The sequence below is a fragment of the Carassius carassius genome, chromosome 4, assembly GCF_963082965.1.
Source record: "Carassius carassius chromosome 4, fCarCar2.1, whole genome shotgun sequence".
Taxonomy (NCBI): Eukaryota; Metazoa; Chordata; class Actinopteri; order Cypriniformes; family Cyprinidae; genus Carassius; species Carassius carassius.
Window position 1 is genome coordinate 33,721,070 of NC_081758.1, and position 26,294 is coordinate 33,747,363.

Sequence of the window (26,294 nt, forward strand, 5' to 3'; positions counted from 1 at the left end):
ACTATTTTAGTTCTTGTGTTAAGCTGTTTATACTACCTACATATTTCTGAAATGATTATTGAACATAACTGTTTCATAGTAAATACAGCAAATCTGTCATAGCATTAGTGTTATGACTTAATAATCAGTTAGTGTTATGACTTAATAATCAGTGTATAATTTTATTATGAATAATTGTACTGTAATATGAATGAATAATTGAACTGTAAATAGACTGCATTTAGCATAGTGCAGTACAAATACAAACTATCAACTTCCAGTTTCATTTGTTATATAATCTTATCATGCACTTTATACTTTTTCAAGGTTTCTGTTTAATTGTTCATTTTTCCACCCAATCAGCACAGCAGGCTCTGTTTCCTGGGAGCTGTGTCATTTAGCAAATCCCTCTGTTGACATCACCTGCTGAATGAGAGTGTAAAGATGGAGATCACTCCCCAGCAACATCTAATAAAAATGTGCAAAAGTCAGCCCCAGGGAGCATGAGAGTTTCCTCCCAGCATTCTCTGACTACAGGTGCATGTCCCCACCTGCCTTTTAAAAATTTGGCCGCTGTCGAACATTATCAGCGGGCCAATGAAGGAAATTGGCTTTTTATTATTGCAAAGATTTACGTATTTATGTCATTAGAAGCAAAACACCTGCAAACTCTTCTGTTCGCAGTCGCAATGAAGAAGAAGAGAGGGGAAAAAAGGAGAAGGGGGAGAGAATGATTTTCTCCTCATGCTCCTTATCAGCACTGAAGCGTTACGTTCAGCTCACCGAGAGACAGACAGCAAGAATAGTCTAATTAAGTCTCTTAGTGATCAAAAAGTGTGCGACTGTCTCGAGTGTGAATGACTCACGCACATCAACACACACTCTCTTGTCACTTCATCTGTGGCTTTCGTTAGTTAGCCCTAACAAATTTGCATTGTCTAGATGTTGCCTTTTAAAGCTGCCTAATATGAGCACAGTGTGTGTGTGTGTGTGTGTGTGTGTATGTGTGAGCATAGACTCCTACCTTTTTACCTTGTCAGCAGTTCCACAATTGGAAGCAAAAAATCCTATTTGTCTGTTGCAGGGAACTCTGTATGTGTATGTGCATGACACACATTACATCCCTTTCATGTGAGAATCAGCGTGAATGCTTTCCGAATGATAAGAGGCCGACATCCGGTGATTGAAGAGGAATGTGGCACAAATGGAGCCGCATGTCCCTCTGACCAGAAATAAAAGAGAGCCACACAACACCATTGAAGCTTCTGTGCCCTCCCCCTGCTGCTACAAACTAGCACACATACTCAAAAGACAGTATAAAATGTGTTCCCCACTCTTTATTTATTCTAATTCAAAAATGATGCCAGCATATATCATTGGGTACTAGGCACAAAAGTGTGTGTGTGCAAGTGTATTTTTACAGCATGCTTATAACTTAAAAAAAAAAAATCCTCGGTTTCTTTTTATTTATTTTGAAAAGACAGTAGTAGGGGTGGCACGGTTCAACTTTTTCACGGTTCGGTTTATTTCACAGTTTTAGAGTCACAGTCTTCGGTATGGTTCAGTTTGTGCTATGTTTATGGAAAAACTATACTTTCTAATAAAAAAAGAAGAATATTCTATCCAACTACAGGAAAAGGCACAAATAAATACAATAGAGTAAAGATACAAACAATAAACAGTGATTCTTTTTTTTTTTTTTTTTGGTAGGTCTAGCATAAGTTTTTAGGTACAGAAATTGAATAAAGTAATCAAATGTAAAACAGCATTGCATATTGGACTGTAAAAATTAGATTATTCTTTATTAAAGTTTATTTTTTATTATTTATTTACTTTATTATAAGCTTTTTACCGTATTTTTTTTACCGTAGTATAAGTCGCATCAGTCCACAAATACCTCATGATGAGGAAAAAAACATATATAATTCGCACCGGACTATAAGTCGCATTTATTTAGAACCAAGAGAAAACATTAACGTCTACAGCCGCGAGAGGGCGCTCTATGATATCAAGTGTAGACTACAGGAGCACTGAGCAGCATAGAGCGCCCTCTCGCGGCTGTAGACGGTAATGTTTTCTCTTGGTTCATTTCTCTCGGTGCATGTCAAATTAATTTTGATAAATAAGTCGCACCTGACTATAAGTTGCAGGACCAGCCAAACTATGAAAAAAAGTGCGACTTATAGTCCGGAAAATACGGTAATCAAGAGCAGTGAGTGATTTCTTTGTTGTTGCTTTTCGATTAAGATAAAGACAGTCACTTTAAGAGAATACAGTAGGCCTGTGTTCAGCCGGCTATGTCTGCTGTACGATACTTACCAAGACAGGCATTTTGACATAATTCTTGTGTGAATTTGTCCATTTAAACACAATACTTCAAAGAGAGCTTAATATTCTTCAACAACAGGCGCAGGTTTGCACGCTTCGGGTGAGCGCAATTATTCTCACTACGTGCACGCAAGCTCGCGTCCTCTGGCTCTTAAATGTTTAAACTGACAAAGCTTAAATGAGTTTAGTTTAAATACATATTAATGTGTGCTGTTCGGGTCTCATCTGTGAGTGCGCGCTATCAGCACCCGGGTGATTACGGAATAAATGACTGCTCATATTCCAGCATAAGGCATTCACATTGATCAAGAGTGAATGATTTGTCCAGGGTTTTTTTTTCTCATTGCTATAGTTGTAATGTCTGGGAATCCAGAATGTGCACAGAAACATATATTAGTTGAACCCAGTTTGTTTTACGTGCTATTTACAGCAAACCATATTACAGATGCTTTGTCAGATTTAAGTTGAACCACGGTCCCAGAGCTTGCCGAACCGTGTGTGGTGAACCGAACGGTTTGGCTTTTTTTTTTAGCGAACCGTGCCACCCCTAGACAGTAGTACAAATTACAGTTTTTACACCTAGATGTGAAAATACTAAATATTATTACATTATTTTAAATGTATATGTACTGCATATATATATATATATATATATATATATATATATATATATATATATATATATAAATACATTTATTCTGCAGTACATATATACATACAAGGAATACATTCTTGAAATAAATTTGATTTCGTTTATAGATAAATAAGGGAAAAAACTGAACGCAACGTAGCCTATATACACTGAGTTTCAGTTCATTTTTTGTGACAGGCTTAATTTGTTCACAGAAAGGAAACTCAAAAGGCAGAAAGCGACATCCTATTTGTTTTCTTTATTTTACAAAAGCACAGTGTTTTGTTTTCATTGTGAGTGTATACAAATAAAAGCAGACCTTTATACAGTAATGCATTATTAATAAGACAATACGTGTTTAAAGTTGATTCTGCTGGTATAAGGAAGCAGTTGAAGTGATCGCGCCAGCACACACACACATCCACACACACAACACATCAGTTCCAGCATTGCTAACTTGACAGCATAGTTGGAACAAAACTGGACAAAATTATAGGATACAACAATCTGTATTATTTTCTTTTTTATATTTATGTCCTCTTCCATCTCTCATTATGTGTGTATGTGTTTGTTTGTGCTTTCACTTAGGGCTGTGCGATAAGGACAAAAAAAAAACCTATTGTGATTTCTTTGATCAATTTTGCGATTTCAGTTTTATTCACAATTTTGACACACACAGACATGCTTTAGAGTCATAAATGCATTTAGTATGAATTTGAAACATACTTCCAAAAGAAAATCAATAAGAGCTTTATCAAAAAGTTGTAACATGTCTCTAGAACAGACATAAGTCAAAATAATCACCAAGTAATGGTGCGACAAAATGTATAGACATCTGGCAAAAAATAAAAACTCCTGTGTCCTGTTTTTGCCATACATTGGTCATAGAGCATATTGTAGCGGTGGCTCAGGTGTTTGTTGCACCAGGTTCACACGTACTCCATCTGCAGTGCATATAAAGTATGTGTATGCAGAGCAGAAGCAGCAGTGAGAGCAAAGGAAATCCTTGTACAAGCAGAGAAACTCGCACTCGCGCATTATATTAATGTCCTTTTACGCTTCAATAATGCGCGAGTGTGAATTTCTCTGCTTGTACACGAATTTCCTTTGCTCCCCATAAAACCAGACTTAAAACGTGTCTCTCCTCTTGCTAAAACTGTGTCCTGTGCACTCACAAATCTCTCTATGCTCATGCACTAGATATTAATTCTTTTTGCACCTTTCTATTTGAACCTTTTTGCATCTTTTACCACGTGCAGTGATCTGTTAACATGGGCTAAGAAAAAATACGCACCATAGACAGAGTGTGTATTCTGATTGCTTCGGATAGTAGCTATATTGCGGAAAGACTGGGCCACAGAAAATCATGCTTGTATCTTATAGCTATTTAGAAATCGCGCACGCTCAAATCGTGATATTATGACAATTTCGATTAATTAGTCTTACTTTCACTTGATTCTTTTTGTCAGATTATAGGATTCATAGTTCATAATCTCGATTTGCAGCATCAATCACTGTGAAGGGATCTTTGGGGAAGTCGTGGCCTAATGGTTAGAGAGTCGGACTCCCAATCAAAAGGTTGTGAGTTCGAGTCCTGGGCCGGCAGGAATTGTGGGTGGGGGGAGTGCATGTACAGTTCTCTCTCCACCTTCAATACCACGACTTAGGTGCCCTTGAGCAAGGCATCGAACCCCCAACTGCTCCCCGGGCGCCGCAGCATAAATGGCTGCCCACTGCTCCGGGTGTGTGTTCACAGTGTGTGTGTGTGTTCACTGCTCTGTGTGTGTGCATTTCGGATGGGTTAAATGCAGAGCACAAATTCTGAGTATGGGTCACCATACTTGGCTGAATGTCACTTCACTTTCTTTTGTATTTAAAAACCTGTCTTACTGCCTTCTGTCCCTCTCTTTCTGTCTCACTCTCTTCTTCTCTCCCTACATTTGTGATTAACCCTTATGCTCAGCAAACTCAAACACCTACACTCTCCATATGTGTTCAGCTCACTCTCCATTGGATATCAATTTATTTTAGTTCAGGCTTTATTGAATACTGGTTTGATGTCTTTTGAACACTGGAGTAGTTTTTACCCAAACATAATGTTGCATAAACAATGTATTGTGTATAAAAAGGAATAATAAAATATTTTCTGATAAACTGAATGATAAACTCTTTCTCTTACACACACACACACACACACACACACACACACACACACACACACACACACACACACACACACTTAAAAAGAGAAACATTTGTTTTGAGCCTGAGCAGACCTGACAGTTTTTGAAGGACAAGCTTTTAGCTCTCATATCACTCACTCACACACGGACATCAGCTAAATGGGACTGTGAGCCACTGCAGTGTGTGTGTGTGTGTGTGACGGAGTGTTTTCACTTGATTCACAGGCCAAAATTAGAAACACTTCAGAAAAGCCCTCAAGAATGAGCACACCCAGATACTTTAGCCTAACAGGATAGAGAGAGAGAGAGATGGGGTGGTGAGGTGACAAAAAGCATTTAGATACACAAGAGTATTGAATGCCATTAGTGTGTGTGTGTGTGTGTGTGTGTGTGTGTGTGTGTGTGTGTGTGTGTGAGAGAGAGAGAGAGAGAGAGAGAGAGAGAGAGATGGGTAAGTATGGTTGGAGAGGTAATGAATGTGAACATATGAATACAGGGTACCTTTACGCTGCGTAATATCACTGCGCCTGCTGCACCCAGGGTATGGCAGCATAGCTCCTTGATTATTACAGTGGAATGAAAGTATCGTTCCTAACTTCCCTAATTTTTTATTTTCCATAGGTCTTAGTACACGATGCAACTACAGAAGAGACTAAATATTGAAACTCTTAGGTCATTTTTGAGCGAGATGCTTATGGTCTAATCAGATTCAATGATCTATGCTAAGCTAAGCTAAAAGTGTTACCACCAGACCTGGAGATCGAATGTTTAATTCTTGGGGAGTTTAAAAATTTGTGTTCCTTTAACATGTTGTCTACATGATAACAAATAATGCAAGGAGCTAAAGATAAAATTCAACACCTCCTATATAATTGCATGTTACTAATGAAGAAAAAACAGATAGGATGTGGGCAAGACATATGACAACATTTATAGGATGCATTGAAGTGGAGCCCAAACTACACTCAAGGGCCAAGTGATGCTGACATAGTTATGGTTCGTGATATTGGCACAGATTCTGTGTAATAAACTTTATTTTTGACTGCATATAGTTCTCAAGTAAAAAAAAAAGTTTAGTTCCCACTTTAAGCGAACCTTAGTTGCCAGGACATCTACAAGATGGATTAAAATGCTAATAAACACACGGCAGTATGACTGAAATTTTAAAGTGTGTGTATATATATATATATATATTTATTTATGCTGTTTATGCATAAAATGCGCTATATATTTAAAAAAAAATTAGTACATCCATTATTTGTTTTTATTTTATGTCTTAAATTTAAAAAAAAAAAAAAAACAACTATAAATGTGTGTACTGTGTATTGATATGAGTTTCACAAACCTAAGCTACATAACATTTGCTTTATTTTGAGAGAGACATTTTTGGTCAGACTGGTTCAGACTTTTTGAGTGATTCATTAAAAGTACCTCAGTGTACATTCAGAATGCCACTTCAGCATTGGATGCCTTTTGAAATTTCAAATCTTGCTGTATGTCTGACAAAGTAAATATTTGAAGTATTAAATATTAAATTAAGTATTAAATATTTAACAAATAATATCCATGCTCTGTGTTTTAATTTTAAATCTATGTGCGCATGTGTCAGACTTTGGCTGTTGTATCACATCATACTGAATATAAAACACACAAACAGCAATATTATTTGACTCTTGCTGACCAAATTGATGAAAAAAAATACTCTGTAGTATTGCATGTTTAATATGGCTTATCAAGTTAATATCAAGTTTTCTCAAAGCCACCTAGCTGACAGAAAGGAAGAATGTGTCCTGCATGTGTGTGTGTTTGCATGCTTGACAGCTGTTACTGCCCTGGAGTGAAATTCACCGTGTGCAGTGTTGGAGTAAATTGCTGTCTGATGAATCGGACTTCAAGATACTGCGATAAATCACTTTGTTGCCAATCAGAAAAGGCTCTTTTTGACACTCTGTTTATCCTTGTCTCTTCATTGTATTCATGATTGATCATTGGTGTCAGTGTTGAATGTCTCAGCCACCTATTTCATGTCCATGTTTCCTTGTTGTTTGGCTGCCAGGACACCAGCTATATTGCAGCCAACAGATCGCCAGCCAGAGGCTTGGAACTTGAGAAAACCAGTGTTCATCAGATGGCCAGTGATTGGTCTGTGAACAAGCCACTAGAGAGTAGCCTCACCCCATATCCTCCTTACTCTGCTGTGTTGTTCAGTGCACATAACCAGGTAATGTGTTAATCACATAACGGTGAGAAAGTAAGCACATAATGGAGTCCGCTGGTTAGAAGCTCATCTTTTGACAGTAGACAACAAAAGGTTTTAGACAGTGTATTTAATATTTTAGGGGAGTTTAAATCAAATCAAATCAAATCTTATCACATTCTCAAACTATTTAATACCTTTGTGAACAAGCTATAACAGAGCTTCAACAGCTGCTGTAGGCAGCAGCACCCACTGCCAATTTAGCACACTAGGTTTTTGAAAAATAGCTTTAGCTACAGTAAATGCATAGATATGTCATTGTCTACAATTTGAGATGGTTTGAATATTGTATATAATATTAAATTTGAATATTTTGACTTTCAAGGGTGGTACATTTTGCATGGAAATATATTCAATGTGATTTTTTCTGGTTATGTTCAAATTTGTGTTCTATATGTAAAAGTCACATGAATATCATGGATGTTTATTGGCCTAAAGATGTGGAATTTGTTTTAAATGCTTTCTGACTGTAATTCGTTTCTGTATCTTGCTGCAAAATCTGATTTTTTTTGTTTGCAAACAAATCTTTCCAGATGACTGGAAAAAGTTTACCTGTGCACAATACAAATACAATGAAATTGGAGACTAAGTAGTGAGAGGAAGAGTGATTTGTATGATAAAAAAGTAAAGGAAATTGATGTGAATGTATGTTTCATAAGTAGAGGGTATCGCCATCCATTTCTTTAGCCCCTCCTCCAGTTTTGGTATCCATGGTGATGATCATTGTCATATATGACCCCAAAGATGTCTGACTAGCTTCAGGTTTATGTAGAATGTGTGTGTTTATCTTTTTGGGAGCACTGAGAAATGCCACCAGCAAGAAATATTCTTAGCTGACCTGCGCTTGACTTTCATGTTTATGGACTCTGTTTGTGTGTGTGTGCATGCGCTGTCAGCTTTTATTTTAGGCAGTATCAGGGCTTTGACACATTTGTGCAGTTGCTCAGGTCAAGAGCTTTCTCTTGCTGCAGATCTGATTCTCCTCTAAAGAAATTGTGTGTGTGTGTTTGTGTGTGAGAGAATCGTTCAGTGCAGAAAGTGACTCTGGCAATAGAAAGAGATGGATGAGGGAATGCCAACTCTTGCTGTGTGTGTGTGTGTGTGTGTGTGTGTGTGTGTGTGTGTGTGTGTGTGTTTGTGTGTGTGTGTGTGTGTGTGTGATGGATGAATGAATATTATCCACTGTGTGTGTGTGTGTGAAAGAAAATTTATGTCTCTACGGGCTGCTTGTGATATTGTATGATTCCCAGCAGTCAAATCATGCTAATGTTATTGTTAAAAATATTTAGAAGCAAATATAGTTTTACATTTTCAAACATTTGTATTAGTGTGTCTTTGTGATATTCACATGGCACTTGATTGCTACTGCCCCACTCTAGATTATTATCTTTAATTTAATTAAACCTAATTCTTTTCAGATTTATTTATAAACCATATTTTGTGCAAATGATGCAATACAAAGACATTAATGTGCCAGTTAGCAAACATAAAAGATTCAAAGTAAGGTTGGTAGATAATTAAACAGGAAGTACTGTAACTAATAGTACAGTTAAATAATAAAATTACACTTACATTCATTTTGTATTTTGCCAATTAAGAAGACATGCACATATATCAAAAGTATAAATAATGCAGCAGTTAAATCATATGTAATAAATACATAAAATAAAGTTTATAAATAAAAAAATAAGCCAAAGGAATGAAGAAAACCATTTTGTTTTTTAAAGAAAACAAAATCAGAGTTTAGCTCCAACTTGCCTCAACACATCTGCCTGGAAGTTTCTAGTATGCCTAGTAAGATCTTGATTAGCTGTTTCAGATGTGTTTAATTGGGATTGGAGCTAAACTCTTCAGGACACCAGGCAACCCTATTATTTGTATGGCCATCACGTACAAAAAATGTCTTAAAGGGTTAGTTCACTCAAAAATTAAAATAAGGGCCATAAATTACTCACCCCTGAAGTCATCCTAGGGGGTATATGACTTTCTTCTTTCAGACGAATCCAGTCAGAGTTATTTTAAAAATTGTCTTTGATCATTCAAGCTGTTTGATGCCACTTAGCGGGTGTTGCACTTCATCAGTCCAAGAGAAGTTTAATAAAAAGTGCATCCATGTTACATATTCATGTATTTGTGATTAGTTTGTTCTATGTTATGATCTGTGTGTCCTCTAGGGGGTGAGTATGTTGTGTCTTTGTTTTATTAGGGACTGATTGCCGGCACCAATCCATAAAAAAAGTGTCTCACACGGCTCAGGGGGATGAACGAAGGCCTTCTGTAGCGAATCAATGTGTTTTTGTAAGAACCATTTTCATATTCAAAATATAAATATCACTTGAATCTAGCTTGCGCTCCCTGTTTTAAACAAAGCATTGCCGGGGGAATGACGTATGAGGTCAGCTTTACGCATGCACCACTCAGAAGTGACGCACATGGAAACGCAGGGGAGAGATCAAAACAAAACAATGGTCACTAATTAGAAGTACAAAACGAGGATTTGTAAAGAAGAATGTTGGAGGATTTTTGTTATAAGCCAAGAGGAGACTGGGTTTCCTTTGCTAAAGTAAGGAAACTTTGCTTCCTTTGCTCCTGTTAACAAACCTTGCTTTTCACAAGACTCACCGGTATGTGCAGCGCTGACCCCATACGTCATCCGCAAATCTTTTTAATAATTCTGACTGGATTCGTCTGAAAGAAGAAAGTCGTATACAGCCACGATGATTCAGGGTGAGTAATTTATGGCCTAATTTAAATTTGTGGGTAAACTTACCGTTTAAGCTTAAGCTGTTCAAAAAAATTAAAGGTTCTCCCTTGATCGGCAACCTCACTTCCCTTTTCCGTTTCTTTATTTTCCTTGATATCTAATTTTCTCACTTCTGTTTATTTGTGTGTGTGCTTTTTTTTATTATAATTATTATTATTTTGGCTTTTTTTCTTGTACCTGTCATTTCTTTACAAGCAGGTCTACTCTTATGACGAGAACTGTCTCCACCTTGTTGCAAAACAGCAATCTCATTGTAATTTGTTTGCACAGAAACTAAATTATTTTAGTAAAGTTCAAAGTATTATATTAGGATAATTTGTTATTGTTATTAAAATCACTTTAATACCCAAGATTAACCAACCTATATTTCATACAAATATTTTACAATACATTTTCAAAAAGTGCCTAAATGTCAAAATTAGAACAATATGTTTATAGAAAATTAATACTGAACACATTATTGCATTATTATGTTATATATTTTGTGGTATTGCCTGCTCTAGCTCACTCCAACTATATATAATACTTCTATAAATAACTAATATATATAAATAACTAATACTTATATAAATAACTAAATGAACAAAGACAAAAATACAGTAGCATATTTACAGATGAAACTGACCTGCACTTGAAGCCCTGAACAGATCAGTATTTTGCTACATTTCGCTGCTGCTTCTGGCCGCTTCCTCTCCTTCGTCGAGTCCAGCGCAATATTGATTCTTCTGTTCGAATCTAAACCTTTTGGCGGAAGCATGGAACAAACGTGAGCAGAATCGTAGCGCTGCCAGTCAAGACTAACCGATACATGATTTATTATCGAACATCAAACTCAGCAAAGATCACTCTGGTACATGGGGCAGGCAATGATATAAAGTAATAATAATCTAAATAAATAAAAACTGGGCAGTGGGCCAAATCAGACGCAAGGCCACTGGGAATTCAGGCCACTGGGCCAGTCTGAGTCTGGACCAGAGAGATCCGTTTGAAACGATCCTCGCAAGCTTATTAGATATGGATTTAGGTGCAAGCCCATTAAGGGATCTGTACACCGGTAACAGAAATTTGAAATCAATCCTAAAATTTACGAGAGGCCAATGAAGGGACTTTAATAAGACATGTGTAATGTGTGCTTTCATTCTGGTCTCTGTCAGCGTTCGTGCTGCAGCATTAATTTGTAGTCTAGCCAGGCGTTCTGGGGAAGAGCAGACAGGAGAGCATTGCAGCAATCCAGGCATGCATCAATCTCTCAGCATCTGCTGGAGAGACAAGCGCTTGGACTGTTTCTTAGCTGATAAAAAGCAGTTTAAGTAGCCTGTCGGATGTAGACCTCAAAATTCACATTTGTGCACAACGATAGCCAGAGTATTTAAACATGAGACTTCGTATTCAAGAGAGGATTTTTGCATTGTAGACCGTTTAATTCTCCAGCCTTTATCCCTTGCTAAGAGTCCTTCGGTTTTCTCTTTGTTTAGCTGGGGACAGTTCAGTGACACAGAGTGTTAATACTGTCCATACATTGATCCATCTCTACATTGAGCTGTCGAAACATCAACACATAAACCAATTTGATTATATGGATAAAGTTACTGGGTGATACAAAGATGCACAGTTGTTTATCAGCAGCAGGAGTATGAAAATCTATCCAGAGTTAGTTTCAACACCCTGAGAGAAAAATATAATCATTTAAACCACAAGCTAAAAAAATTCTCTAAAACCTGATCCCATAAGAAAATATAGTGATACCATTAGATATATGCTCTCAATGGTAAATGTGACTTTAACCTCCACTGTCCAAGTGAGTGTAAACAGTGTTTCAGGAGAGGAAAAGTTCTTTACAGTTTCCAGCCATTACTCCAGTCTTCAGTGTCACATGAAATCATTCTGTTATGCTGATTTGAGGCTAATGAAACATTTTATTTTTTCAGGATGCTTTGATCAATAGAAAGTTCAAAAGAGCAGCATTTATATCTGAAATGGAAACCTTTTGTAAAAATGTAAATGTCCTTATTGTCACTTTTGATCAATTAAATGCAGCGTTGCAGAATTATAGTATGTATTTTTATTATTTATATTGTTATTCTTTATTTTTCAGTATCTGATGGGTGCAGAATGAAATTGATACCTTTTATTTTTGAAATCTGCTTTAGAGAAAACAATAACCTTTGAATTAGAAATAATAATAAAAATAAACACTGGTTAGATGGTGCCTGAAATGTTTATTTTTATTTTGCTGTTATGTAAGAGTAAGCAGACAGAATAGGCAATCATATCCAATACTGGCCAATTCCAGGAAAAATACATATTGTTATATGTTCCATTCATCATCTGGTTTATTTATTTATTCATTTTCTTTGAAAAGAAGAAAAACATTGCACTTCTTTTTAAAGGCTTGGGAGGGCTTTACTTTTCCTCTGTTAATGGATTATACATAGAACCAATACACTCACCTGAAGCACCTATAATGAAACCAATGTTTTATATAATATTTCCAACTCAGGAACTATGTATGGAATTATGGTTCCTAATAAGGAGGAGCGTTTTGTTTCTGACCCTGTATGGTGTTGCAGAGAACCATTTGAGAACTTTTTTTCTTACTTGTTGCTCAATGATAAAGGAAGATTGCTCCAAACATAAACTGTGTAGACTGGAGCACAAACCCAATTAGGCACACAATTGTGCATACTGCACGTGACCAATGTTTGTGTCCCCTCTCGGTCGAGTCTGAAAGTCACCACCGCCTCCAATTGGCAGTCGCTCTGGCATGACATCCAATCAGCAGGCAGCCTGCCAGAGACTGACAAGGATTTAACTCGCATACCCCTCCCACATCACTTTCACGTTGTGCATTTCCACATCAGCTAATTAGTAACCCATTACCAAAGCAATACAGAGTATACACACTAACGAGCATTTGATGGTAATATTTAACTTCTATTTCATCAGTGTCAGCTTGTGAGCGACTTTCTTTGTCTGTTTCCCTCCTGTCTGCTTCTCACAAAGTCTTTAACCTGTCTGGCCATTTCATGAGCGCCTAGTATGCTTCTTCATTTCTTCATCTGTCTACTCTCATCCTTCCCTCTTTCATTTTTCAGCCATGTTTCTGTTGCTATCCGTCTCCGTCTTCATCTTCGTTTGACTCCCTGTACGTTCTATCAGTTCTCTTTCAACCCGTTCCACCTCTCCTTTCAGCTGCATCTCTCCTTTCTCTTTCGCTCTCTCTAACCGCATCTTGTTTTCCAGTGGCCCTCCCCTACCTGTGCACTTCTCTGTTGAATGCCAAATGTTCCTTTCAGGCTCAAAGGTCATTGAAAGGTCGTGGTCAGCGTTTAGATTCTGGGAAGTAAAAGCTGAAAGGGAACTGTGCTCTCTGGACAGAGAGAAAGAGTGAGAGAAATAGAAAGAGAGAGAGAGATTGTGTCAGTGCCAGAGCACTGAATAAGATGAATGCAGGGCAATTCAAGCATGGTCATGTCTGACTCCAATATTAGTTTCCTTTATACACAAATATTATAAAACGAAATAGAACCATCAAGAACAACAACAATGAAATTACAATTATAATAATAATAATAAAAAATAAAAGAATAACACACATAGGTGCAACATGTTGCAAAGGCGGGTGTATTTTGAGTGTTTTTTTTTTCACAGAGAGGTTTTTTTTGGTTTGTTTTTTTGTTTTATGCTGTAGTGATGTTACTTTTCTAGGCCTACAAAACTCACTAATTGATCATGGAAGTCCTTTGTTATTTTCATCATTGATGATCAGTTTTTACATTATGGTTATTATTGACATTATTATTTTCAGTATCAATTGTTTTTTTGTTGCATTCCTAATAATCTAGATTGGTCATGAAAAAGCAATAATGGTTAATCTCTAATTAAAGGAGCTCCAGATGATGGTTACAACATCATTAAAGCCAGTTTGTTAGTTATCATTTTGTTTTCTTTTTTGTTTAGAAGAACTGAATGCATTAAAATTTGATGTACAGTACAGTACTACAATGTCAAAGGAATCAATATAGATTTATTTAGAGTGAAGTTTCAGCTAATTCAGAATGTTAGATTGATTGGGTTAACCACAACAACAAAAAATGAATCCTATTGAATTATTTGAATCTATTATTGACTGGTGTACTGTATAGTGTGAGACAAGTTAATTTCATGATTTAATTGGCTTTATTATCAGACAGTTGTATAACTCTTTTTCCCCTATCCTTTCACCCTTTTATCTCCTCTCTTTTCCTCTATCTAAGCATCTCTTTATCTCTTCATCTCACCCTACATCTATCATTCTCTCAATCTCTCCCTCTTCTCTTTCATTTGTCCTCTGAGACCTTCTCTCTTTTTCTTGGTGGTCGATGAATGTTTGGCTAAAAAATGGGTTTGGTTTTGGAAAGGGTTTCTGTTTTGTTTTATCCTCTTTAATTGTCTACTGAGCAGCCGTTTTTTTCTCAAGCTGTTTTCTTGTATTGTGTTACAAAATTTGCACTAGTGAAATGAATGTTTAGAGTACATTTGAACTGCTGTTTGTTTTCTGTTTCATCACCTCTATTCTGTTGTTTTTTTGTTGTTGTTGTTCTTTGTGTATGTGTGCAGTGTGCTTTGAGTGAGTTTTTGAGATTACTGAGTGTGTGCGTGTGATATTGTGAAAGTAAGGAGAGATGGAAGAGAAGCTGTACCAATCTCTGGCACGGCCCCACCCCGGCCTGGAGCTCAGTTACTCCAGCTCATCTGAGGAAGAGGATGGCACCGACCTTCATCACAAACACTACAGAGAGGCGCATACCCACACGGATTATGAGCCTGACCGCAGATTCACCTACAACAGCCACAAAGTCCGCAGGAAACCCTTGGAGCAGTCCCAGAAAGGTAGGAACTTCTGTTTATGTGTGTGTGGCAGGATTGTAGGCCATTCATAATAGAATGATGAATGAAATGAAATAAATAAATATATCTATTTTTTTACTTTTTTGCGATTAAAACTCTTTCGCGATTAAAATATGAGTGTACTAAAGTAGAAAAGAAAGTAAAATGTATTTTTAATTATTGCAATTTATAGTAACTGTATAGTCTTCGGTATCACATGATCCTTCAGAAATCATTCTAATATGCTCATTTGGTGTTCAAGAAACATTTCTTATTGTTATGAATGAATTTTGAATTTGAATTTTTTTTTCAAGTAATCTTACTGTTAACTAGAAAACCGTAGTTTGTCAAGAGATTATGGCAATAACAAAAAAATAAATAAATAAATAAATAAAAAGACTAGTAATGTCTTATTTTGAATTTTAAAAACAAGATTAGAAATAGAATTGTTGCACTATAGTTGAATTTTATATTTACAGTAGCTTAATTAATATATTGTGATATACTCAAATAGCGTTTAATGGATGTCAAACTAAATTTCAACACGGATATGTGTGCGTGCTTCCTTGTGTCTGTGCGAGAGACACATAATTAATGTCCCTCTACAGTTAGTAGAGGGGCACTGGAGCTGTTATCATGAGCATCTGACATTGCATAAAAAGATGCATTATCTAAAGGAGATTATAATTTCCAGAGTTGTTTTGATTGATGTTGTTGATATTTTCTTTAATGAAGTTGATTATATGGTGTGATTCCTTAGTGAGGAACAGGATTCTTTGAAATAACTCACTGTAAATCGAAATGAGCCATCAACAGACACACACACACACACACACACACACACACATACACTAAACATCAAACACTGTTGTCATTAAATAATAATGAGATGCGTGTTTTACTTTTGAATAATGATTAACAATTTAAATTTTAAAGGAATTGTAATAATATAATTTATTTCACCCTTTATGTTTCTGTCTTTGATTTTCTACATTCATGGAGGCAATTTTGCTTGTCTGAGTCCCAAAGGTGAAATATTTTTCTATTAATTAAAGGGTTCCCCACAACCAAAGAACATACACAAGCTATGTTCCCTTTCATTTTTATTCTTGCTGAATAGAACTTAGTTCTGCAGGACCCTTTGGCCAACTGAAAATATACATTTAGAGTATATATTTATTGTTTTGAATAAAAAAAAAAAATCTAAATTACACTAATAATATTTTTTTAAACTCCCGATTATTATCTGTTTCATTAATATGTATTATGTACATCATTAAATATGTATGATTAAATTATATATAATTAATAAAAATATATACTTAATAATAAATGATGTTATTCCGATGGCATACATATCACTTGTTTGCATGTTTTCTCAAAATAAAATAAAAGACAGAAAAATAATGCATGGCCTCTGTGTGTTTCCTTTTGCAAATTATCAACTCCACACACAGCATTTCTCGAAGCTTCATGCTCATACTGGAGAAAAAATAAATAAGTAAAAAATTATATATATATATGGATATATAAAATATATATTAATATGTAGATCTGCCCATCTCCCCATCTGTTGAAATGCTGCCCATTCATTTAGCAGTGATTCAAAAAAAATGTCAAGCTGCTTTAAAATACTTTAAAAGCTTCTCAGCTGTATGGGTCCAACATCAGGATAGATAGATATGTACATACATACGCACAATATATACACATATATGCAGATATTATACATAAGGCGGTGGTTGAGCAGGTTACAGTGAGGCTCTTTGTTTCCTCAATGGAATTATTCAAATGGTACATGCAGAACAAAACATTCCGTTCCAGTTACCACGGAAACAGCTTTACAAAGAGAGCGATGGATAGAGAGAGAGATGGAACTGGAGACAGAGAGAGAGAAAGGAGGAGAAATGAAGACAGATTTAAAGAAAGGTCTTTCACCCATTCCTCTTTCCTGGGCTTTTTCCATCCATGTCTGCTCGTGGACGAGTGTGTATGTGTGTGTGGGTCAGGCCGAGAAGCAGGGGGTCATGTTCTCATTGAAGGACGGAGAAGTGCATCGTGGGCAATTAGTACTGAGATGATTAGAGCAGGGAGAGCAGTGAGAGGGGTCGCCACGGAGACAGGAGTCAGAGAGGTAGAGGAGAGGATTCTTAAGGACACTTGAGTAAAGAGCTCGCTTCTCACACACACACACACACACACACACACACACACACACAGGTCTGAAAAATCACACTTCTTGTACACACACTAACAGCTGCACACTTCCAAAAAAAAATATCAAGAGCCCATAACCTTTACCTGAACAAATGAAGAGAAGAGATGAGAAAAAAAGAGAATATATGAGGGGAAGAGAAGAGATTAAATGAAGGGACAAAATTAAGAATGAAAAGATGGATTGAGAGAAAAGAGAGAAAGAGATTGTAGTGTGCTATGTGTATACACTTGCTCAAAATGCAAAATTCCCTAAGTAGTCCAAAAAGACCAGTCAGGATATGATAAGATGAGAAGAGAAGGCAAAAGGAAGAGACTGGATGAAAAAAAGAATGAATGAATATTATTATTATTATTATTATTATAAATAAATTCATACTTTTTCAGTAAGAATGCATTAAATTAATAGAAAGGGACTATTTTAATGTTACAAAACATTTTTTTATTTTTTTTTAAATGTGTTCATTTGAGAAATCTATTACTAACGGAGAATCTTCAGAGAATGTAGTTAGAGTGTGTTTGCTAGAATAATGTACTGTAAGCGTAAAAATGAGAGAGAAAAGTAGTGCTAGTTCACACTCACATTGAGGTTCTGTGTATGAGTGTGCATGTGTGTGTAAACCCATATGTCTCCTACACTCTCTGAGATTCATGTGGGAATTTAAATGGTTTTCACATTTTTTGCGGTTAAAAGCAGAGCTCTTTGTTGTTAAATATTTATTTGAGGTTTTATAAGCCATTCTCCATCTCTGAAGAGAGAACAAAATTGTTTCTCAGCCAGCCGAGAGAAATCACAGCAGTCAGTACACAACTCCAGCTCTGAACTTTAATCCACTAGCCTGTGTGTGTGTGTATTAAAACTTTCATTTGCGCAATACATTTCAATAATTCATTCCTTTCTCTTTTCTGATTTTCACAGATTTCTCTGACCTCTCCAAGACCGGGTTCCCTGATTTCCAGACAGAACTTCATGCGGCCAATCAGGACCTTGCTTACCCTAGAGGCGTGTCTGCTGGTGTCCCTTCCGATCCCGAATCTGAGGGCGGCGCCTCCCCTGACCACGCCCTGCGCTTGTGGATGCAGGAAGTAAAGTCAGAGCACAGTTCCTGCCTGTCGAGTCGAGCGAACTCTGTCCTGTCCCTCACCGATACGGAACAAGAGCGCAAGTCTGAGCCAGAGAACGGTACAAGATTATTTTATATTATTACATATTATAACACACATTTTTTTGTAGGTCAGCCAGATTATGGTGGTGGTGATGATGATCATGTTCAGAAATATTTAATTCTTTGTGCGTGCATGTGTGTGGGTTACTCTATAGAGTGCTCTCATCAGTGTATGACTTTACAATTTTAATGAGAGTTGCCGCAGAGGGAGATACACACGCAGTTAAACAGACTTCCTAGTATTGCTGCATACACACACACACACACAAACCATTTTCTCTACGCTACTCAGTGATGCAATATTTATGCGGCGCACTAATAACTACTTCGGTCTGTAAACCACACTCCATTTTCTCACACTCATATTCACACACACATATTAAGGTTATGTTATTGTTAAACACACTTGCATAAGGTTGTATTTGTTTGACTTCTGCGGGAGCAGACCATTGTCTTGGTGATGATTTGGTACATCTGGTCATGTAGCACTTTCATCTCTCAACACAAAAGGTTCCTACTTCTCTAGATCTAGAGTTTCCTCCACAATCCTTCCTCACACCTCAAGGTTGGTGCTTGTAGTGTTTTTTAGTCTTAACTGTAGTACTTGACTCAGATCCACTATCTACTTTTTTGCTTTGCATCTCTCTTCCACGCACGTAATGTATGCGCTGTCTTATCAAAGTAGCTTTGATAAGAAAGCGCCTGCCGAGAATATAAATTCAAATGTGATCGCCGACAGTATGATAATGTTCAAACAGTGTTATATCAATTAGTTAGGCACTAAAAAAAAGGAAGAAATAGTTAAGTGCTAAATACTTGTCATATCAATGTTTTTCAAAAAATATTTTACTGTGTTTCTCATAAAAAAGAAAAGTCACACAGGTTTAGAATGCCATTAGGTGAATAACAGAATTTTCATTTTAGGGTGAACTATTTAATATTGTAAGCAGCACATTTCTGCATGTGGGCCCAAAGTATATGATAAGCCTCTTATTTTTTATGTTAATGATCTATATCACAATATGTTACGCATGCTGGCAAAATGAGTCAGAATGTGCGTGGGCTCGATTTTGAGGTTTTTAAAAAAAAATGAGTTTATAAAACCCTCGTCTAGAAATCCCAATGCTGCAAATAATAATTTTTGATGTTTAATTATCTTTATTGGTGCATTTTCTGAGTTACCTTTTCTCCACTCGCTTTTCACGCTGTCTGTCATCCGAAGCATGCGCTTCAAGGAGCATCTGACTGCGCGCGATCCCAATACATATACAAATATACACAGAAATACAGTATTTAAGTATCACGCAAACATAATCTCTTATGTCTTAAGTGAATGTTCAGGGAACTGTTACATTACATTACAATACAGTGAGTCTTAATATAGGCTGCATCATTAATGTTAATCTAACAATAAAAGAAAATAGGGAATCACTCTCTTGATTTAATTGGTTTTGTAGTTTTAATATATATTTTTAAATTAACAGACTAAGGGATTTTTACGTTTGATTATTAGTTTTTCTTACTTTCTTATGCTTTTGTTAATATGTTAAATGAAAATGGTAAAGCATTATTTGTTTCTTTCTTATGTTTATTCTACTATTTTTCTTGTTATAAATCTGTTCTTATTTATAATAAAGATAAAATAAAAAATAGCCATATTGTGATTATTAATATATTAATTCTTAAAAAAAGAACTGGAGGAAAAGATGCAACGTTGCTCTGTGATTTTGCTTTGGAACCTTCAGAAAACTTTAACTGGGTTTTCTCAGAATTGACTTTGCTGACTCATTTTTTCGTCCAATTACAACAAATCATACATCATTCTGAAAGTCTTTTAATGGAGAATGTATACTTATAGAACAAAATAACTAATTTTTGAAAATTTACTCATTGTTACTCATTTTGCCAGCACAGGTCACATATAGTTATTTTTACTGGAAATAAAGTTGTTAAAAAAAACATATTGTTGAAAACAAGTAAACAGTATTAAAATAAGAATGAACAAATAGTCTGATTACAAACAATAGTACAAATAAATACAATAGAAAACAGATACAGATCGATGCGTGTGGACAGAAAGCATGCAACTACCAAATTGAGTTTTCTTATTTGTGTCTTCTTAGACTTGTATGGCTAAAAATCACATGAAAGTTTAAACTGGTTAGGCTTAAAAATACATCAAAATTATACATTTTCATAACAGCGCAGCACTGCAGCATCACATGAGCATAACTGCAATAGAGACAATTTAAAATTTATAACGTGTCAAGTTTTTACGGTATTTTGCCCACCCTTGCCTGCATGGATTTCTTCCTGAATGTGTCACAATACAGGCTATACAAAAAAATAAAAAAACTATTGTGACGAGTGGTGCGGGGCTGAGAGACGTGGGAACAGGAGCAAGGCCGGTGGAGTGATTGGAAATGAGCGACACCTGCTCGACCCACCGGTCTCGAGTCCCACGGAGGAGATGGAAGGATATAAAACAGGAGCGACGACAGTGACGGACGAGAGAGGACCAGGCCTGGACTTTATTTTGTATTTGGTTTTTATTTGTGCGTGTCAGTCGTCCGTGAGGGGCTGACGCGCTGTTTTGTCTTTATTTTGATTATTAAAGCTTTCATTTTGATTGTCCGCTGGTTCCCGTCTCCTTATTCCCGTGATCATGGAGTTTTAATTGTTACAGTGGTGGCGAAACCCGGGAGAAGGAGGGACGTGCTGCTGAAGATCCCTCATCGCTGTGGTGAATCCGCGGTGCCATCGAGCAGGCGAGGAAGTGTGCCGCCATGGACGCTCGAGGCGGTGGGCTGGAGTGAGTTGCCAGGGATGGGCGAGCTCGCTGCCGGCCGCCCGTGATGTGGAGGGGCGGCTGCCGTCCGTGAGGGAGCGAAGGAGTCGGCGCCGTTCACCAGTGGGCCGGAGCCTGCTGCTATCCGCCAAGAATGGGGAGGAGCAGGGAACGGGGGACTCCTGCTGGCTGCCCAAAACCGGAGGAGCCGTCGCCGTCCACCGGGCGGCGGAGGAGTGTCGTGCCATCCGCCGAGGGCCGTCCAGTGCCACCGCCAGGCACCGTGGAGGAGATCAACCAGCTGGTGGAGGGCGGAGGGAGGGGGGGTTTAGAGCGCGGCCGAGAGCCGTGGGAACAGGAGCGATGCCAGTGGAGTGATTGAAAATGAGCGACTCTTGCTCGACCAACCGGTCTCGAGTCCCACGGAGGAGATGGAAGGATTTAAAACAGGAGCGACGACAGTGACGGAGGAGAGAGGACCAGGCCTGGGTTTTACTTTGTGTTTGGTTTTTATTTGTGCGCGTCAGTCATCCGTGAGGGGCTGACGCGCTGTTTTGTCTTTATTTTGTCATTAAAATATCATGTGATTGTCCGCCGGTTCCCGCCTCCTTCTTCTCGAAGATTATGAAGTTTGTACATCGTTACAACTATAATAGGGCAATGCCAACTATTTTAGACCAGAGGTTAACCAATTATAACTGATTTGCAAATGCTAAACAAAATGCATTGAAAAAGGAAAACTTTACTAATGCTATAAAAGCATTGACAAATATGTTAGATGATATTGCCCCTTAAGAAAGCATTGGCATATTGAATTATAAGAGCCTTAACAATTTTTTTTTTTTTCATCTAGACTTACATTGGCCTCAAAGAATCTTTTCAGTGAATCATGTTTGGCTTCCTTCTGAGTGGGCAGCGACCATGCTCTCTCGCTCTCGCACAGAAAGATGGATGTGGTATGGATATCATCTTTGTGTCCAGAGAGATCTAATTAATTTCTCCTGATCCAATAGATGCAAATGAAAATTAATTACAAAGGCTGGACAAGCGTATTAAGGCCAATCTGCATTGTGCGCACGTCTCTGTGTGTGCGTAACAGGTGAGAAGGGAGCTTTCTTCATTTAAATATCTTAAAATCCGGGGTCAGTTCATAAGGTTTTTAATATCAAGCTTCTCCATTGATGATGTCATTAAATGCGCTGTGAAGCCAATTACACAGTTTATCATGAGGTGTAGATAAGCAAGTGGAAGCAGAGTAAAAATGGTTCCCCTTCTCTAAAAAAATAATAAACCAGGAAAGCATGTATGCATATATTCAGATATGCTGCAGCGTTGTCTGGTTTTACACTACTAGAAGCTTCTCAATGGTCTTCCTGCATTTCACACCATCCACTCGATTGTTGGCTTGCTGTATACTGTAGATTTGAGACAGCTTTTATAAGAGCTCCCAGCACCTGTGTTCCCGGGTCTCTTGAGATCGCCAACCGGCGCAGGTGCTAAAAGAGTCTTTTCCTGTCGGGAGCCACGAGGTCCCTCGTCTCAGCACAGACTCCCGCCTTCACAGTTCAGCCAGTGTCATGGCTCCAGTGCCGATAAATGCCGCAGTTCATCTTCAGATGATAGCAGACTGCAGATTACACACCCGCAGTAAATTCATTATCATGCTAAAGGTTTTTAATTTACAGAGTCTTGAAATGGTAAAATTAGATTATAATGAAAGTCAAAGGTGACTGAATTGAGACAGACGTGCGGCGGTGAAAGCAGGGTCTGTGATTATCAGACAATAATACAATTAATTCAATGACTGCCTGGAGGAATTGAAAAACTATACATCTGCAGTACAAATTGAGCAAGAGGGAACAGCCGTTCACCACACTTTCTTTTAAGCTCGTATGTGTTTCTTGTGAGAGATAGATTAGCTCATGTAACAGTCAATCCTCAAGACGGCAGTGTGTAAATGCATTGGGCTTTCAAGTCTCAAAGCAGGCATTCTAGTGTCTTACCAACACTGTCATTCCACAACATTTGTGTGTGTCTGCCTCTGATAGCCTGTGTGTGTGTTGTTATATGCAACTTTAACAGTAATTATTTTTCACTATACTATACTAACAGAACAGTTGTTCTGCCATAGTGTGTTTACTTACAGCAACTCACACAAACACACACATCTCAGCAAAGTATATGTATATCTATACGCTGGCCACGTAGTTATACCCCCCACACCACAGTCACACCTCCCCTCTGTATTGAATTATGACGCCCACTAACTCATATGAATACAGAAAACACGGATATAGAAAAAAATATTTTTTTTCCCCTTTCTCTCTCTCTTTTTCCATCTTCTCATTTAATAGCAGTGGGACATGCCTTTATTTCATATTCAGATAGAAATTTGCTTTTATTTGTTCAGTTCTTTAATTAATGTATTTTTTTATATTCAATTATTTATTTATTTTGCTTTATCCTCTGACAAGAAAGTGTCAGAGGTACAAATTTGAATAAAATGAAATCTCTCCCTTCCTCCCTCTCTCTCATCCTTGCTCCCTCACACTCTCTGCCTTGCAGTAAGATTACACCATTAATTCTTTATGCTTATAGGTGGCATAGATCCCGGATCTGAAATGATGGATTTTCACCTATGAATTAATTTAATCTGTCATTTAAAGTTCAGCCATCGAGAGAGAGAGAGAGAGAGAGAGAGAGAGAGAGAGAGAGAGAGAGAGAGAGAGAGAGAGAGAGAGAGAGAGAGAGAGAGAGAGAGAGAGAGAGAGATGGGTGATGGGTGGGGCAAGAGTTTACGGTTGCAAAGAAGATGTACGGTTTCCTACTCCTCAGAGAGATGGATGATAAAATTCTTTTGATTTGCGCTACATGCATATATTTAAGAGGTAAGAGTTGCTGTCTTATTATGAATGCATTATTAGATGCTTTTAAAATGTCTATAGCTCTTTATGTACAGTAGCAGCAGAAATGTGTGTCAAACAAGAAAATTTAGAAAATGTATTTTCTATAACTGGAAAGATAGTCTGACGCGGCTGACATTATTAATCGATATGCCCTTAAGAGGAGCAGGAAATGGATCTTTTTTTCTCTCTCTCTTTCTGAACATTCTGGGTCACTTGCCCCAGAACCACTCATAAAAGAAACAGATGAGAATATGTGGGTTACAAGGTGGCCACGACGGAAAGAAATCTATAAGAGCTCTTTGAGCTCTGCTAAAGTCCCATTAATAAAATACTAATAGACAGCTGTATTGCTCATAGTTAAGTCTTGTAGGTGCTTATTAATGATGGATTGAACTCTTCCTTATTGTTTATTTATTTCATTTTTTATTTTATTTTTTTTAACTCCAAGCAATGATGAGGCCTGCAGCAGACAATCTAACATTACAGTCTGGAGAATAATCTCTTGGACATGCAGAGATTTATGAGAGGGCTAAATTCTGAGAACCATTAAAAGGATTTTCGAATAGAATGGATGGTGGCATACTTACAGTTAATCATCTGGGCTTGTAACACAATTACCAGTGAGTTAAAAAAAAGAGAGAGAACAAAATGATTTAAAAATGAAAATTGTTTAAAATCAAATTTTCAAAGAACATCCGTGTTTCTTACATAAGACTAACTGCATAAGGGCAGATTACCTGGCTCTTTCTGATTTTGACATTAAGGAGATTTCTGTTTTTCATCCCTTAGTATTATAGACTACTCTGAATTTAATATAGCAAAAACACAGAATAGGTGGGTTAGTGTACAATAATGAAGGCACTAAGTAGTTTTCTTGTACAGAAACGTACTCGGTTACTAAACGTAACCTCGGTTCTCTCTAGAAGAGCGAACGAGTACTGCGTCTTAGCTAAGACGCTACGGGAAAAGTCTCTTTTCACGAAATACTGAAGAAAAAATTATCCTTAATTTTGTATTTTTGTAAAGCGCATTTGCAGCAGTACACAGCCATAGGCGAGACGGCTCGTTCGCTCATTGGCTTGTTCTGCGGCAACTGCACAGCCTATCGAGCGCGGGCTGATGCAACATCAGACCAATAAGGGCGCTTCGCGCCCTTCTTGCCACTTCCCGCCGAAACGGGTGTGGCCCAACCTATAAAAGGAGCTCGAAAAGGCTGACTCACCTGATTTATTTCATCGCCGAAGCGAACCAGAGTGAATCGTGCGCACGGCAGAGAACGCAGTACTCGTTCGCTCTTCTAGAGAGAACCGAGGTTACGTTTAGTAACCGAGTACGTTCTCTTACGAGAGCTCTCTCGTACTGCGTCTTAGCTACGACGCTACGGGAACCCAATGTAAAACGCCGTGCGCGCAGGGATCACACACCAATAAACCTGAAGCAACGCCCAGGATTTACAGTGCACAGTCACCTGAGGGACTCACAGAGAGTCCAGGACAGAAAAGGGAAAAAGCCCTCCGTCCCATATCTAGCAGCATACGTAGATGCGGCAATATGACATCACACAGCCGATGCAAGGCCTGACCAATGTGGCAATGCGGGTTTTACGCAATACTGCCCATATAACAGTCGGCAGCGCATAGCGCTCGTGAACTCAGAATTCCCCTCAGGGCCCTGATTCGCCTATACCGACAGCAGCCTTGCTTGCAAGGCGGGAACCTCCAGGTTATAGAACCTGATAAATGTAGACGGCGAGGCCCAACCTGCCGCCATACATATATCCTGCAAGGAGATCCCAGTAGACCACGCCCACGACGAGGCGACGCCTCTTGTGGAGTGTGCTCTGACGCCCAACGGGCACTGAAGGCCCCTGGAAGCGTAAGCTAACGTTATGGCGTCAACTATCCATCTGGATAGCGTCTGTCTCGAAACAGCCATTCCCTTGGAACGCCCACCGAATGAGACAAATAGCTGCTCCGTCTGCCGAAAGGCAGCAGAGCGAGACACATAAGCTCTTAAAACCCTGACAGGGCAAAGAAGACTCGAGTCTCCATCCTCCCCTGACACCGGCAGGGCAGACAGGGCAATAACCTGAGCCCGAAACGGTGTGTTGAGGGATTTCGGCACATAACCGTGCCTAGGTTTGAGTATGACTCTTGAGTCATTGGGCCCAAACTCCAAGCACGACTGGCTCACTGAGAGCGCGTGCAAA

General features: G+C 38.0%; 1 protein-coding gene across 2 annotated transcripts in view; it reads left to right on the plus strand.

Moving 5' to 3' along the window:
* LOC132139877 (teneurin-1-like) overlaps nt 1-26,294 on the plus strand; it is a 154,297-nt gene that overhangs the window by 26,413 nt on the left and 101,590 nt on the right. For both annotated transcript variants that reach the window (XM_059548546.1, XM_059548545.1), the window contains exons 2-3: nt 14,742-15,014; nt 18,145-18,408. In XM_059548546.1, coding sequence (XP_059404529.1) covers nt 14,807-15,014; nt 18,145-18,408 — 472 coding nt within the window. In that variant the 5' untranslated portion in view covers nt 14,742-14,806. The remainder of the gene's footprint in view (nt 1-14,741; nt 15,015-18,144; nt 18,409-26,294) is intronic.